We start from the raw sequence: 16,075 nt of genomic DNA on the forward strand, positions 1-16,075 counted from the left end.
GACACAGTCTATTGACTTTAAAACTTTTGCTTAGTTTTCAGTACAAGGTTATAATTATGTTAATGTAAGGGGAACTATAATTGGTGTGTCAACTAGGTTAAGTATGGAGATGTTTAAGCATTTGAACATTCCATTTCCATGGAGATTATTTGGTCCTGTCTCCTCGATCATGGTCTATTAACTTTGAATATTTTTTTTAAGGAGAAGTATTAGTGGTAGGTCAATGAAGTTTTATATGCAGATGTATTAGTATTAGCACATCTCATTTCTATAGAGAGGATTTGGCTCAGTCATGGTCTATTGACTTTGAATGTTTTACTTATTGTTTGTATTGATATAAGTTAAATATGAACAACTAATGTTCAGTCAGTGATATTTGGTATACAGTTTTATACGCATTGGCATTTCTCATTTCCATGGAGATTATTCAACACTGAACCTTCAGTCATGGTACATTGACTTTGAATATCTGCATAGTGTACATTTTTAAATATTGCCATTTATACTTCAACATTTGTATTTTATTATCAAATTTACAAAAGTCTTAGATATCTTTGTGTCAACAGATTATTTAAGTAAGCATTTAAAATATATCTAATATCATTCATGTAAAAATTATGAATATTTTCAGAAACTGTGGAAGTTGAATTTTTGAAAACTGTGAAGAAAGAAGATGTCTTCAGTTTTTTCAAAGTAAGACAATAAATTGATTTAGATTCACAAATTCCTTTATCCAAAATATTAATAAATTTTCATCTATATGTAGTAATTTTTGACTTATTTATATATATAGAATTACAATATTGTCAAAACTAAGAAAATGATACATCTGAAAGAAAGATCCAAACTTTTAATAAAAAAATGAACCTAAATGATCAAAGTATAACTGTATGAAATGTAGGTCACTGTGAACTTAATGTTATATGATCCACTATTGCTGTTGTCAATTAGCAAGAAAATAGAGAATTCTATAAAATGATATAATATATGGGATATACAGGGTATATATACATGAGACAGCAACCCAACAACACAAATAGCTTATATTAACAAAAAAGAGATTTTAATGCACTACCTGATTTTAGTATCACATCTCATTTAACTTATTTGGACTTTAAAGTAAAGATTTATGACTGCAAAGGATTTATAATGAAAAGAAATTTTGACCTTCTTTCAACATACTTCCTCCATTTTCCATAATTTTAGATTCATGTTATTAAAGAAGTTGTTTTAACAACAATACAGCAACCCAACAACATGATAACAATAGAAAGAATTACTGAATCTCCTGTTTTATTTTTTTCCCCTAAAAAATCCTCAAACATATTTTAGTGCTGTACAGTACAGGGATTAGGTGTTATATTGACATTACTCTACGGAAATATCTTTTTATGGTATATTAAACTTGCATATTGTATATTTTAGGATAGAATAGCTGTTGGTGCTCCATATAGGAAGAAGTTTTCTATTCATGTTGTTTCCTCTGTAAATGGAGAGAAGGAATTAACCGAAACGAATGGAGAAAAACAAACAACAGAAACTACTGAGGATGGAAACAATCTGCTGCCTTCTCCCGAATTACCTCCGGTAATTATGTTACCTCTGAAAATGACATTATTTCAGAAAATTTCGATTAGACTTAAAATCCAATAAATGCACAAAATCATCCTTTCTTGATAACTTCTCAAAAACATACTGACTTCGGAGCCTGCAATATACTGTAATGATGAGATTTGTTTGGATAACATGAAATTGGATCTATTTTAAGAAACACATAGTGACCTTTTGTGATATATTATGATAAAGTTGAAACCAAAGGACTTATTTTGAAAAGAAATAAATTGTGTCCTTTATAGACTGTACTTTACATACTTTATTTTTATGAGAATTTCAATGATTGTCTTTTCAGCCTATGGTTGTTACCAGTGTAGCCGAGTTCAAAAGAGACATGGGACTTTATCCATTACCAAGGCCTTATATAGACCTACAGAAAGCTAGATCTAAATTATGATAATTCTTTTGATAGGAAGAATAATTGTGATAAAGTTAGAAGACCAAATGAAACATACTTTATGATTCAACTCTAGTTGAGTATGAAAATGGCTCTTGATGGAATTTTAGCTTCCTTTTATTTTTCTGTTAAAATCATAAACAAATTCTGTTTCTGTAATATATTTTATTTTCAAAATTGATTAATTAAATGATTTCATAATTTCTTTTCTTGAATTACAATATTAGAAGTATTTCATATTTCATTTAAAAAAATAGTGTTTTCAAGATTGAAATTTATGCAAACAAAAAAAGTGCTATTAAATAAATTCCTTAGAATCACCAGACATTTTGTAATTTTGTAATGGAGGTAGAATTCACAAAAACTGAATAATGTATGCAAAGTTTATTTTTGTATTATTCAGAAATTAAATAACTGTTTTACACTATAGACTTAGAATATTCTTTACCTCTGGTAGAATAAATATTACGCATATAGACCAATATCCCAAATATAAAACTATTGCAATGCAATTGAGGAAACTATAAGAATGTTTTATTGTTGTCATTTTTCTATGTTTTTGCATACTGATATATGTAGATGATATTTTAGAATTTTATAAGATATTTTTCTTATTGGGAAAAATGTGTCCTGTTTGTTATGGCATCAATTAAAAATTGTATTTGTATTTCTTACTGCATTTATTGATTTCAGCATTTCTTCAAATTGCACAAAGCACCTGCTCTTCAGTCTCTGGGGTCGACATTGGTTAAAACATTTGTTATTGCTGTATAATTTATGTATATCCCTCTCGTTTACTTGTACAAAATAATTTTGGAATTAACAGTATATTTGTATACTGGTATGATAGATTTCTCATTATGCTTTTTTTAAAATATGAAATAGTATTTGTAATTGAATTTCAAACATACACTTAAACACATAATTACCACTTTATAATTTTTCTGCATTTAAAGTGTTTTATTCTGATTTAACCTACACCTGAAACTCTCAAACACAAACATTAACAAGAATGTGTCCATAGTACACGGATGCCCCACTCGCACCATAATTTTCCATGTTCAGTGGACCGTGAAATTGGGGTCAAAACTTTAATTTGAAATTAAAATTAGAAAGATCATATCATAGGGAACATGTGTGCTAAGTTTCAAGTTGATGTGACTTCAACTTCATCAAAAACCACCTGGACCAAAAACTTTAACCTGAACGGACGCATGCAGAAATGGACGAACGGACACACAGACCAGAAAACATAATGCCCCTCTACTATTGTAGGTGGGGCATAAAAACAAAGATGTACAAATACCTAAAAAACGTTAGGTGTATATTACCAAAAAAGACCTATGTATGGTTGGGCAAAATCTGTTTTATAGCACTAAAAAGTGATAAGTTTGTAAGTACCCGGAACAGCCTATTATACTTCTAAAGATGGTATCAACAAGGTTCAGAGTGATGTCTAGAACTGCTAGTTACAGTCATTTACCAGTAATAAAAGTATCTAAAACATATGTCCATAACTACTTATTAGTTATCAAATAAGTTCATCTAAACATATGTCAAGAAAACCTGTTTACAGTAACCAAGTTACATATCAATGACAAAATGACTGACTTTAAGTTCAGAAATTGTTGAAGGATTGAGGGGGGTGTTTTTTATAATCACAAAATCCATATAAAAAGTCTTTTATTTATTTTATTTTTCTTTCTCTGAAAATGGCATTACAATTTCTAGTCTGTCATTCAGCCTGTTTATCCAATATGTGTTTAAATTTGTGGTTTAAGGTGGTTGCAGACATGCAGACATTGTGTTTTAATTATTTAGTTTGAAATAGAATGACATTCAATGTATGTTGTTCAGTTATTTTATACAATCATAAATTGAAAATAAGCAAAACAGTGTTCCTTCATAAATGAAAAAAAAATATGTATTCATACTGTTGAATATATGTCTGGTATAAATGTAGTAAAATAACTGCACTTGCAGTTTAATATTGTTGATTTTTCACATACTGAATTATTATAATTGGGCGTTATAAATATCAGTGATATGTCAATCAAAATAATCAATAAAAATTATCTAAAAATGGTATCTTATTCTTTTGACACTGACACAATATGTTGAGAAGATTGGAAGTTAACATAAATAGAAACACTATAGATTAACTTTTCTATTGTGGAGTATGAAACCAGTTTAACTCCCCATTTACTACATAAGAAAATAAATGTCTGTACCAAGTCAGAAATATGACAGTTGTTTCCTTATGTTTGATGTATAAGAGCTTTTGATTTTGCCATTTGATTAAGGTCTTTTTTATTTTTCCTTGGAGTTGAGTATTTTTGGTATTTTTGTAAAGTACTGCAATAGATTTTGTAGTATGCACAATTTTCATGTAAAAGCCAGCTGAGGAACACCTCCTGGTGCTGGATTTTCTCGCTGCAAGGAAGACCCATTGGTGGCCTTTGGCTGTTTTCTGTTCTTTGATCAGGTTGTTGTCTCTTTAACATATTCTTCATTTCCATTGTCAATTTTATGCATTTATATCTAAAACTAGATGTGTCCAGTCCAATATCTGAAAGCGTTTAGAAAAAAACTCAGTATAACTGATTTTCAACAATTTATCGAAGTCCAAAGCCTGTAATTTCGGCAAAAATTAGTGATCGGAACTAAACTCAAACTTGATCTGTAACTCATCATGGTTAACTCACATACCAAAAATCAGTCCAATATCTAAAGGCGTTTAGAAAAAAAAAAACCTCCGTAAATGGTTTGTTGCAGAATGAAGGAATTACAGAATGACTAACAAGGGTAAAACTATATGGCCCTGACAACTTTGTTGCGGGGCCATAAAAAACAATAGTCTCCTTTGATCATACCGAAATAATTCAAATAATAGAAGACATAATGGCTCTCGGTCATAAAACTTTTCTCAGTACTCAAAGTATAAAATAATAGCTCGAAACACAAATCCAGTATTTTGATCGGTGGATTCTTAAACGAGTACAAAACTTGTCCTCAAAAGTTTTATGACAGCAAGGCAAGATGTCAGAAGTTATCTCAATGTTCCTATATGAATTGATATGTGATCAATGATAGGCAACTCAGCAAAGTAGGATAAAAGGCAACCTATGTTGAATTGCAATTTGTTTTATCTCTCTCATTACGTGTTATTACCATAACATGATTCCATGAAGCAGCAATAGTGGTGAATAAATAATGGGATGACATATTGTGTAGACACCTATCTATAATAAGACTACTGTTTCGTTTATTTGTCGTCAGATTGCTACTTTATTAATGACAACATGTCATATCTTCTTTAATTCATCAGTAACTAAACTGTTAACCTTGTATGCACTTTCCGATTTTCTATGTTCATTGACCTGCAAAATCAAGGGTTATTCCACTTATTTTGCATGTGCTCTAAAAACAACATAATGAACAAGTGTTCTTAGTTTTAATTTGATGAATTCAAAGCTTCAAAGTAGAAATCTCAACTAAAGACTTAACCTGATAAGGAATGGACGAAACAAAGGGAAATGTACAAATTACATATTGATCTATAAATCAGAATAATAACACATACAATAACAATTTTATTTCTGTGACAAATGACTGTCATACATGATAAAATGTGAGATAAAACAACATCTTTATAAAACATGAAATATCAATGAATTGCTAAAATGATTAAATGATTGGACCACAATGTAGAAATAAATAATCAATTCAATGATTATCTTCAGGACTTTTATAAAAACAGTTTATTTTCATGATAAAGAGTATTTCCTCCTTTTAATTTAAAATAATATTAACTGCACTGGCTAGGGTGAATTGTCTTTTAATGTCTCTCCAGGACTATTTTGATCTCCGAGAGGGCTCTGAAGCTGTAGGGGGAGGTGGAGCACCTTTCTTTGCCAGATCATCCATATACTGAACCAATATTTTGGCTCTTTCTTCAGCAACACAGTCTAACACAAGGTATCTTTTATCATTCTGAAATTGCAGATCAATAACATTTACAATGTAGTAAACTAAGGTTTTTTTCTGATAAATGTTTAGTTGGAGGTTATATTATTACAGTATTAACAATGATTTTTCCTGTAGTCACATATTTCAGCATACATTTCAATATATTTGTCAATGCAATTCTATACTTTTTGTGAAGTTTTATTTTCTAAGTTTGCTCTTACAGTAAGAGAATCAAATATAAATCATTATAATTAATTTATGAAATATTCCTCTATATGCATACCTTACCTTGTGTGCAGTCGCTGTTCGTTGTGAGCCAAGACTCAGTGTTGAAGGCTATGACCTTTGACCTTTAATGGTTTACTTTTACAAATTGTGACCAAGATGGAGTTGTCTCATTGGCACTCATACCATATCTTATTTCTAATTAAGTTTGAACCAGATAAATTACCTGTAATATACTTTCTATATCTTTGAGATGAGAGTCTGATTCCTCTATAAGTATCTTTGATCTAAAAAAAAAATAAAAAAAAAAAATAACCAGGTGCTCCGCAGGACGCAGCTTTATACGACCGCAGAGGTCGAACCCTGAACAGTTGGGGCAAGTATGGACAAAACATTCAAGCGTGATACAGCTCTGAATTTGGATTGTGATCAAATTTTTGACATTACATGTTTTTTTTTACACAAAACAAATGTCAAGATTTTACAAATCAATTAAAGATTTATTCTTCAAACTTTTTAAATCTAAAATTAAATAGTTGACACAGCATAGGTTTCTGACACAGAATGAATGTGGTCTAATGAACTTAAAATATTTTTTTTTGCCTTTGAGCAATTCACTATGCTGTTGAATATTAATCCTCTCAAAAAAATGTTTGAAGAAATTTTCTTTTTATTTATGAAATCTGAAATGAGAAAAATTTAAACCCCCCCCCCTTTTTTTCACATCCCCGTTTCCCTTTTTCCAAAACTGATATCAATTCAAATTTCTAATGGAGTTTGCAACAATAACTACTCTTTTAAATACATCATAAAATATTAAAATGTAAAATAAAGTGCTTGTTATCACTGAATGGTAAAGATTGGTTGGTAGTAAAAGTGAATATACATTGTTTATTGTATAAAACAATAAAAAAAACTTCATCAGCAACATTTTATATTGGCAAATTTCCAATGAAGTTATTTACATAAAGTTATTGGCAAATAAAAATAGAAAATGACATCATAGTCATGTCTGGCAAATGTCCAACATACATTATCTAAAAACATTTTAGATAAGATAAGGAAAAAAAGCTTCATCAGCAACATTTTATATTGGCAAATTTCCAATGAAGTTATTTACATAAAGTTATTGGCAAATAAAAATAGAAAATGACATCATAGTCATGTCTGGCAAATTTCCAACATATATTATCAACTTCTATTCTATACAAAGAAAGATAACTCCAATTGAAAATTAATTGCTATTGCACAATATTGTGCAATTAGATATTTCTTGCTATTGTGCAATACTGTGCAATTGAAAATTTCTTGCTATTGCACAATACTTGATATGGAATCCTGATTTGGACCAACTTGAAAACTGGGCCCATAATCAAAAATCAAAGTACATATTTAGATAAAGCATATCAAATAAGCCCAAGAATTTAATTTTTGTTAAAATCAAACTTAGTTTAATTTTGGACCCTTTGGACCTTAATGTAGACCATTTGAAAACTGGACCAAAAATTAAGAATCTACATACACAGTTAGATTTGGCATATCAAAGAACCCATTTATTCAATTTTTGATAAACAAAGTTTAATTTTGGACCCCCATTTGGACCAACTTGAAAACTAGGCCAATAATTAAAAATCTAAGTACATTTCTAAATTCAGCATATCAAACAACCCCCAGGATTCAATTTTTGTTAAAATCAAACTAAGTTTAATTTTGGACCCTTTGGACCTTAATGTAGACCAATTTGAAAACGGGACCAAAAATTAAGAATCTGCATACACAGTTAGATTCGGCATACCAAAGAACCCCAATTATTCAATTTTTGATGAAATCAAACAAAGTTTAATTTGGACCCTTTGGGCCCTTTATTCCTAAACTGTTGGGACCAAAACTCCCAAAATCTTTACCAACCTTCCTTTTATGGTCATAAACCTTGTGTTTAAATTTCATAGATTTCTATTTACTTAAACTAAAGTTATTGTGCGAAAACCAAGAATAATGCTTATTTGGGCCCTTTTTTTGCCCCTAATTCCTAAACTGTTGGAACCAAAACTCCCAAAATCAATCTCAACCTTTCTTTTGTGGTCATAAACCTTGTGTCAAAATTTCATAGATTTCTATTAACTTAAACTAAAGTTATAGTGCGAAAACCAAGAAAATGCTTATTTGGGCCCTTTTTGGCCCCTTATTCCTAAAATGTTGGGACCAAAACTCCCAAAATCAATCCCAACCTTCCTTTTATGGTCATAAACCTTATGTTAAAATTTCATAGATTTCTATTCACTTTTACTAAAGTTAGAGTGCGAAAACTAAAAGTATTCGGACGACGACGACGACGCCAACGTGATAGCAATATACGACGAAAATTTTTTCAAATTTTGCGGTCCTATAAAAAATAGTTTATTTTGCCCTGAATCAAATCCCTTTACAACATTTATATACCATTACAAACAAAAAAGCGACATGGGTGCGGGATTTTCTCGCTGCATTGGAGACCCATTGGTAGCCTTCGGCTGTTATCTTCTCCTTGGTCGGTTGTTGTCTCTTTGACACATTCCCTATTTCCATTCTCAATCTTACTTTCTGCAAAACCTGAAACTGTCAGGATTTTGAACCACTTGCGACTGTGATACAAGTGAGAGGTTTAGCCAGCTTAAAATTCAGGTTTAATCCACCATTTTCTGCATAAGGAAATGCCTTTCCCAATTCAGGAATATTACAATTGTTTCCCCTTCATTTGATGTGTAAAGCTTTTGATTTTGCCATTCAGTTAAAAACTTTCCTTTTGCATTTTTAATGGAGTTGGGTATTTTTGTTATTTTACTTTTTTACTTTTGCCTTTATTTTATTTCCAAGTTAGTTAAAAGAAGTAAGTAGCAAATTGGACACCATGCCCCATCGTATTTCCAGGTTCAGTGATTAACAAGATCCAATAAAAAACAAGAGTGCACACACTGAAATGTCTCGCCTTCTATACTAATCATTGATATTATGTTGATAGTCCTAAGTATAAAGCTAAGCTTTAATACAACTGTCACATAAACTTAACATTAACCAAGATAACTAAACAAAGACCAATGAACCTTGAAAATGAGGTCAAGGTCAGATGAACCATGCCAGGCAGACATGTACAGCTAACAATGCTTCTATACAACATATATAGTTGACCTATTACTTATTGTTTAAGAAAAATAGACCAAAACACAAAAACTTAACACTGTGCAATGAACCGTGAAAATGAGGTCAAGGTCAAATAAAACCTGCGCCACTGACATAAAGATCATAAAATATTTCCATACACCAAATATAGATGACCTATGGCATATAGTATTAGATAAAAAGACCAAAACTCAAAAACTTAACTTTGACCACTGAACCATGAAAATGAGGTCAAGGTCACATGACATCTGCCCGCTAGATAGGTACACCTTACAATCATTCCATACAACAAATATAGTAGACCTATTGCATATAGTATGAGAAAAACAGACCAAAACACAAAAACTTAACTATAACCACTGAACCATGAAAATGAGGTCAAGGTCAGATGACACCTGCCAGTTGGACATGTACACCTTACAGTCCTTCCATACACCGAATATACTAGTCCTATTGCTTGTAGTATCTGAGATATGGACTTGACCACCAAAACTTAACCTTGTTCACTGATCCATGAAATGAGGTCGAGGTCAAGTGAAAACTGTCTGACAGACATGAGGACCTTTCAAGGTACGCACATATCAAATATAGTTATCCTATTACTTATAATAAGAGAGAATTCAACATTACAAAATATCTGAACTTTTTTTTCAAGTGGTCACTGAACCATGAAAATGAGGTCAAGGACATTGGACATGTGACTGACGGAAACTTCGTAACATGAGGCATCTATATACAAAGTATGAAGCATCCAGGTCTTCCACCTTCTAAAATATAAAGCTTTTAAGAAGTTAGCTAACACCGCCGCCGCCGGATCACTATCCCTATGTCGAGCTTTCTGCAACAAAAGTTGCAGGCTCGACAAAAAACTAATTAGGCATTAATTTAAAATATTTTAAATCATAATGAACATGTGTAAAAAATTTCATCAAAGTAAACCTGAACTTAGACTTACACTAAAAGAATATCGCAAAGAGAGGAAAACAAAATGCAACCTTCTTTCATACACATATATACAGATGTAAGAAAACGAGTGGTTATCAACACATAAAATTTTGGAATTTCAAAAGTAGGTCAACTAAACTCCAAATGCAAATTGGTGTGTAAATTGTCTGTTTTCAGCTTCATACAAAAGTCAGTTCAATACCTCTAGGCAAGACAAAAAAAGATGTCTCCAATACCATAGCTTTTCAGAATAATTGATAGAAGTGTCACATGGGTTTAACTGTATGCTCAGCGTGTCATAAATATACAAAGTAGTTTATATACTGTCGATTTCTTACTTGTAAGTTATCAGTTTGGTCTCTTTCAGCAACTCTCTAAAATCTGCTTTAGCCTGAACATACTTTTCTCTCAAGTAATCGTCAAATTCTTTTTCTCGTTTCTGTATAACAAAAGAAAATCAATAAAATATTAAGTTCAGAAATTTTCAGAATGTAAAAATTTTGGCTAGGAAAGGCACTTAAAAATCTCGACATCTATGATTTTGCATAGTGGAAATGTGTTGTAAGTGAAGTTTCAATTTACCTTTAAAGGTGGTTAAACATGTAAGTGCCTTCCCTTTGTACATTGTATGTTCAATAGCTGTAATATGGATTCAGTTATTTTAGTGCATACATTTTCATGCATTGAGGAAAAGTTCATAATTTTGTGAATACAGGATTTTGTCATTTGCCAAAGTGTATATGCAAGCCTATACAAAATGTGCATTTTATGAATGTGTTAACTCATGGTTCATCATTCTATATCCACAAAAAATTGGTTCCCCTTAAATATTAATAAATCACATTATGCATTATTGGTTAGCAGTAAGGTATTATGGCTGCATTAGGAATCCCAAATGGTAATTAATAAAATGATTTTCAATTAAAGAACCTTAGTGAGCACGCTCACATACCCCACGTCCCCACATTGTCATTGGAGAAATTAAATAAGTATAAGAAAAAATATTGAATAATAATTTCCTGTCAATATACACATCTACATAGTATGTCCTTATTATCTACAAAATTTCATGAAATTCTGTTGTGTGTTTTCAGAGGAGTTGAGATGACAAACTGTTGCAGAAGTACATTGAAGCAAATAAGTTCAAAGGGGCGTAACTCCTAGAAATAAAATTGAATCGTAATTTCCCGTCGATATGCACAACTACATAGTATGTCCTTATTATCTGAAAAGGTTTCATGAAATTCTGTTGTGTAGTTTCAGAGGAGTTGCGATGACAAACTGTTGCAGTAATACATTGAAGCAAATAAGTTCAAAGGGGCGTAACTCCTAGAAATAAAATTGAATCGTAATTTCCCGTCGATATGCACAACTACATAATATGTCCTTTTCATATAAAAAGATTTCGTGAAATTCTGTTGTGTGGTTTGAGAGGAGTTGCGATGACAAACTGTTGCAGTAGTACATTAAGTAAATAAGTTCAAAGGGGCGTAACTCCTAGAAAAAAAATTGAATCGCAATTTCCCGTCGATATGCACAACTACATAGTATGTCCTTATTACCTGAAAAGGTTTTGTGAAATTCTGTTGTGTGGTTTGAGAGGAGTTGCGATGACAAACTGTTGCAGTAGTACATTATAGTAAATAAGTTCAAAGGGGCGTAACTCCTAGAAAAAAAATTGAATTGCAATTTCCCGTCGATATGCACAACTACATAGTATGTCCTTATTATCTGAAAAGGTTTCGTGAAATTCTGTTGTGTGGTTTGAAAGGAGTTGCGATGACAAACTGTTGCAGTAGTACATTAAAGTAAATAAGTTCAAAGGGGCGTAACTCCTAGAAAAAAAATTGAATCGCAATTTCCCGTCGATATGCACAACTACATAGTATGTCCTTATTATCTGAAAAGGTTTCGTGAAATTCTGTTGTGTGGTTTGAGAGGAGTTGCGATGACAAGAAACAGGACTGACGGACTGACGGACGGACGGACGGACTGACGGACGGACTGACGGACGGACGGGTCAAAAACATTATACCCTCCGCAACTTCGTTGCGTGGGGTATAATTAATGATAGTTATATGAAAAGATTGAGGAAGATTCCTTCAATTTAACATATTATTTGATACTCAAACAAGAATGTGTCATTACAGTCAGGATTCTACTTCGTCAAAACTATCTCCCCATTACGCCAGTTCATTTTCACAATTGTAGAAATGGAAGCCATTGTAGGGATGACACGCTGCCAATTTTGCTCTTGGAAACCGATAAATTACATAATGGAAGGGCAGACATGAAAATTACTGAACTAATAGATTGATATGTTTTCCCTTCGTAGTAAATTTTTTTTTTAAATGGGAGGTTATGCATTTTTTACATCAACTTAAAAGATACCCATGTCATTGACTTGATATCTAATTGTTCTGCTTAACTATGTACTAGATAAATTGAAAACTTATGCAAATGGTGTTTTTAAAATAAAACACTTCATAATTGAGAAGAAAATTGTCATTTTATTTGTTTCTATTAACTTTTATTTTTTTTGTCACTATAGTAAACATTACAGTAAGCATTTATCGCCTTCTCTAACAAAGAGTTTCGATTCTTTTATTCTATTTCAACCGGGTTTCCGTCTGTATAGTACATGGATGCCCCACCCACACAATCAATTTTTATGATCAGTGGACCGTGAAATTGCGGTAAAATCTAATTTGGCACTAAAATAAGGAAGATCATATCATAGGGAACATGTTTACTGAGCTTCAAGTTGATTGGACTTATACTTCATCAAGTACTACCTAAAACCTGAAGCAGACCACAGACAAATGGAAGGACGGACACACAGACCAACAAACATAATGCTCCAGAGTCGGGCATAAATAAGAACTAACCTTGTCACTACATATTGCTGAGAACTTGGTATACCTAGGATCCTCTTTGATCATTTTCTTTGCTTCTTTCCAGCTTGTTGTTAAATTTATCTGAAATTTCAATAATATTATTCATATTACAACCAAAATTTATTCTTGGTTTTAAATATTTATGTAAGTTCAATATGCTTCTATCCTCCTCTGCTCCAATCCACAAAGTCTTAAAACGATTTTTTCATTCATTTATAAGTTTACTAAATAATAACTATAAAGGTCTTCACCTGCTTTATCTTGAATATAATTTACAGATTTTTTTTTTATATTTGGTAATTTTACAAATGATGGCACTGAACTCTGAATACAGAAAACTTGAAAGTCAACATTCAAAGAGATTTTTTTTTAGAATATCCATACCTCCGTTGTTTCATCAAGTAATTTATGGAACATTTCTTTATTTTTCTTGTATAAATTTTCAATGTGCTCTTCAAAGATTTTTTCTTTTTCATCTCTCTCTAATAATTCTGCCATGTCCCATCGATGATCTTTCCTCAACATTTTACGAGTTTCTCTCCAAGATGCATCGGCTGTTTTGACCTAAAATTCAACATTATATTTATTATCAATGCAAGGCTAAATAAAATGCTATCATAACTTTCTATCTCTTTAAATAAGAGTTATCAGATAGGCTTGATATAGTTGTCATTCTAAAATACATCGTCATCATGAAGGAACCTTTATACTTTAAAGATTCTGCACAAACAGGAAGATCGTTGGAAGTACTTGATAAATTGCATGCTTATATTGGTGATTTTGAATCTGTTCAAAGTTTTGATTTTTCTACCCTGTATACCACATTGCCTCACATTCTCATTAAGAAAAAATTCACACACCTAATTAAATGGGCATTCAAAAAATCAGAATGTGAATATATATGTTCAAACTCTTTTAGGTCATTTTTTAGTAGCAATAACCAAAAAAACTATGTTAATTGGACATGCTTTGATACTATATATGCCCTTCAATTTTTACTAGATAACATTTTTGTTCGCTTTGGGGATTCCGTATATTGTCAGACTATCGGAATTCCAATGGGGACTAACTGTGCACCACTTATTGCGGACCTGTTTTTGTATTGTTATGAGTTACAATTTATGACAAAAATAAGCAAAGACCCATCGAAACAACATCTGATAAACAAATTTAATAATACTTTTAGATATTTGGATGATATTTTGGCTCTCAATAATGACGACTTCAGTATGTATATTAATGAAATTTATCCTGTTCAACTTATTTTAAATAAAGCTAATACTAACAATGACCACTGCCCTTTTCTCGATCTTGATATATCTATATCACTAATGGAAAGCTGAATACTAAAATTTATGATAAAAGGGATGATTTTTCATTTCCTATCGTTAATTATCCGTTTTTAGATGGTGACGTTCCCTTGTCACTATCTTACGGTGTTTATATATCTCAACTTGTACAATTCGCTCGTGTATGTAACAATGTTTTAGATTTTAACGAAAGAAATTTATGTATTACTGAAAAATTATTACACCAGGGTTTTCGATATCACAAACTAGTCAAAACATTTACTAAATTTTATCATCGGTATAAAGACATCATTCGTAAATATAGCTCAACATGCAGACTTCTAATACGTTCAGGTATTTCACATCCAATTTTTTATGGAAATATTCTTTATAAAGCACAAAGGTGTCAGTATTCACCTCAGAAACTTACAAAACCTTTGAATAGACTTATTAAGAAGGGATATAATTACGATACTGTTGTCAAGTCATTAAAGATTGCATATTTTGGCGTTAATATTGAGTCACTGATAAGGTCTTTGCATCGGAACTAAACACATGTATTCTAAAAACAGTTGTTGGCATGACACGGGTTATGTTCTTCTCATATATGATGGTATGATACTAAACCCCTAACGGGAAGGATTGTGCCTGATGTTCATATGATGAAATCATAATCTTTCAGTCAGTTTAATTGAAGTATGGAGCTGGCATGTCAGTTAACTGCTAGTAGTCTGTTGTTATTTATGTATTATTGTCATTTTGTTTATTTTCTTTGGTTACATCTTCTGACATCAGACTCAGACTTCTCTTGAACTGAATTTTAATGTGCGTATTGTTATGCGTTTACTTTTCTACATTGGTTAGAGGTATAGGGGGAGGGTTGAGATCTCACAAACATGTTAAACCCCGCCGCATTTTTGCGCCTGTCCCAAGTCAGGAGCCTCTGGTCTTTGTTAGTCTTGTATTATTTTAATTTTAGTTTCTTGTGTACAATTTGGAAATTAGTATGGCGTTCATTATCACTGGACTAGTATATATTTGTTTAGGGGCCAGCTGAAGGACGCCTCCGGGTGCGAGAATTTCTCGCTACATTGAAGACCTGTTGGTGACCCTCTGCTGTTGTTTTTAATTTAGTCTCTTTGACACATTCCCCATTTCCATTCTCAATTTTATTGTTTTAAGAAACAGTTAATCTCAAACAGGGCATCAAATAACTTTCATTAAACATCCAAATAAATATTACCAGATCAACGAGGAGGGCATTGAAGACTTGAATAGCTTCATCCTTTTTGTGTTGTTCTCTCTCCTTATCTCTTTCTCTCAGTGAAGACGACAATGATCTTTGTACTTCTTCTTCACGTTTACGAATACTAGCTTCAATTCTCTCCTGCTTTTCTTTTTCTTTCTTTTCATCTTTTCTATCATCATCTTCCTCTGATTCAACCTGTAGTATGACAAAGTTTACAGTTTTAATATTGGATCTTGGTAATGCCTTTTTCACGAATATATGTTGCTTTAATATTGATATGAATGAAATTAAGAGAAAGCAATATCTGAAAATAAAAATACAATATTTGAAAACT

The 16,075-nt window shown here is 31.6% G+C and overlaps 2 protein-coding genes across 6 annotated transcripts in view; one reads left to right on the top strand and one right to left on the bottom strand.

Annotated features, from left to right (window-relative positions):
- The window catches only part of LOC139520526 (insulin-degrading enzyme-like), a 58,463-nt gene extending 54,369 nt beyond the window's left edge, over nucleotides 1-4,094 (top strand). For 3 of the 4 annotated variants that reach the window (XM_071313238.1, XM_071313239.1, XM_071313242.1), the window contains 3 exons: nucleotides 632-693; nucleotides 1,426-1,587; nucleotides 1,910-4,094. In XM_071313238.1, coding sequence (XP_071169339.1) covers nucleotides 632-693; nucleotides 1,426-1,587; nucleotides 1,910-2,011 — 326 coding nt within the window. In that variant the 3' untranslated portion in view covers nucleotides 2,012-4,094. The remainder of the gene's footprint in view (nucleotides 1-631; nucleotides 694-1,425; nucleotides 1,588-1,909) is intronic. The other variant, XR_011663912.1, reaches the window with a different exon arrangement.
- Nucleotides 4,095-5,591: 1,497 nt separating this feature from the next.
- LOC139520528 (transcription elongation regulator 1-like) overlaps nucleotides 5,592-16,075 on the bottom strand; it is a 36,506-nt gene continuing 26,022 nt past the window's right edge. For both annotated transcript variants that reach the window (XM_071313245.1, XM_071313244.1), the window contains exons 16-21: nucleotides 15,736-15,936; nucleotides 13,588-13,767; nucleotides 13,195-13,284; nucleotides 10,645-10,745; nucleotides 6,432-6,492; nucleotides 5,592-6,004 (exon numbers count right to left, since the gene is read on the bottom strand). In XM_071313245.1, the coding sequence (XP_071169346.1) occupies nucleotides 5,867-6,004; nucleotides 6,432-6,492; nucleotides 10,645-10,745; nucleotides 13,195-13,284; nucleotides 13,588-13,767; nucleotides 15,736-15,936 (771 nt within the window). In that variant the 3' untranslated portion in view covers nucleotides 5,592-5,866. The remainder of the gene's footprint in view (nucleotides 6,005-6,431; nucleotides 6,493-10,644; nucleotides 10,746-13,194; nucleotides 13,285-13,587; nucleotides 13,768-15,735; nucleotides 15,937-16,075) is intronic.

The sequence above is a fragment of the Mytilus edulis genome, chromosome 4, assembly GCF_963676685.1.
Source record: "Mytilus edulis chromosome 4, xbMytEdul2.2, whole genome shotgun sequence".
Classification (NCBI taxonomy): Eukaryota; Metazoa; Mollusca; class Bivalvia; order Mytilida; family Mytilidae; genus Mytilus; species Mytilus edulis.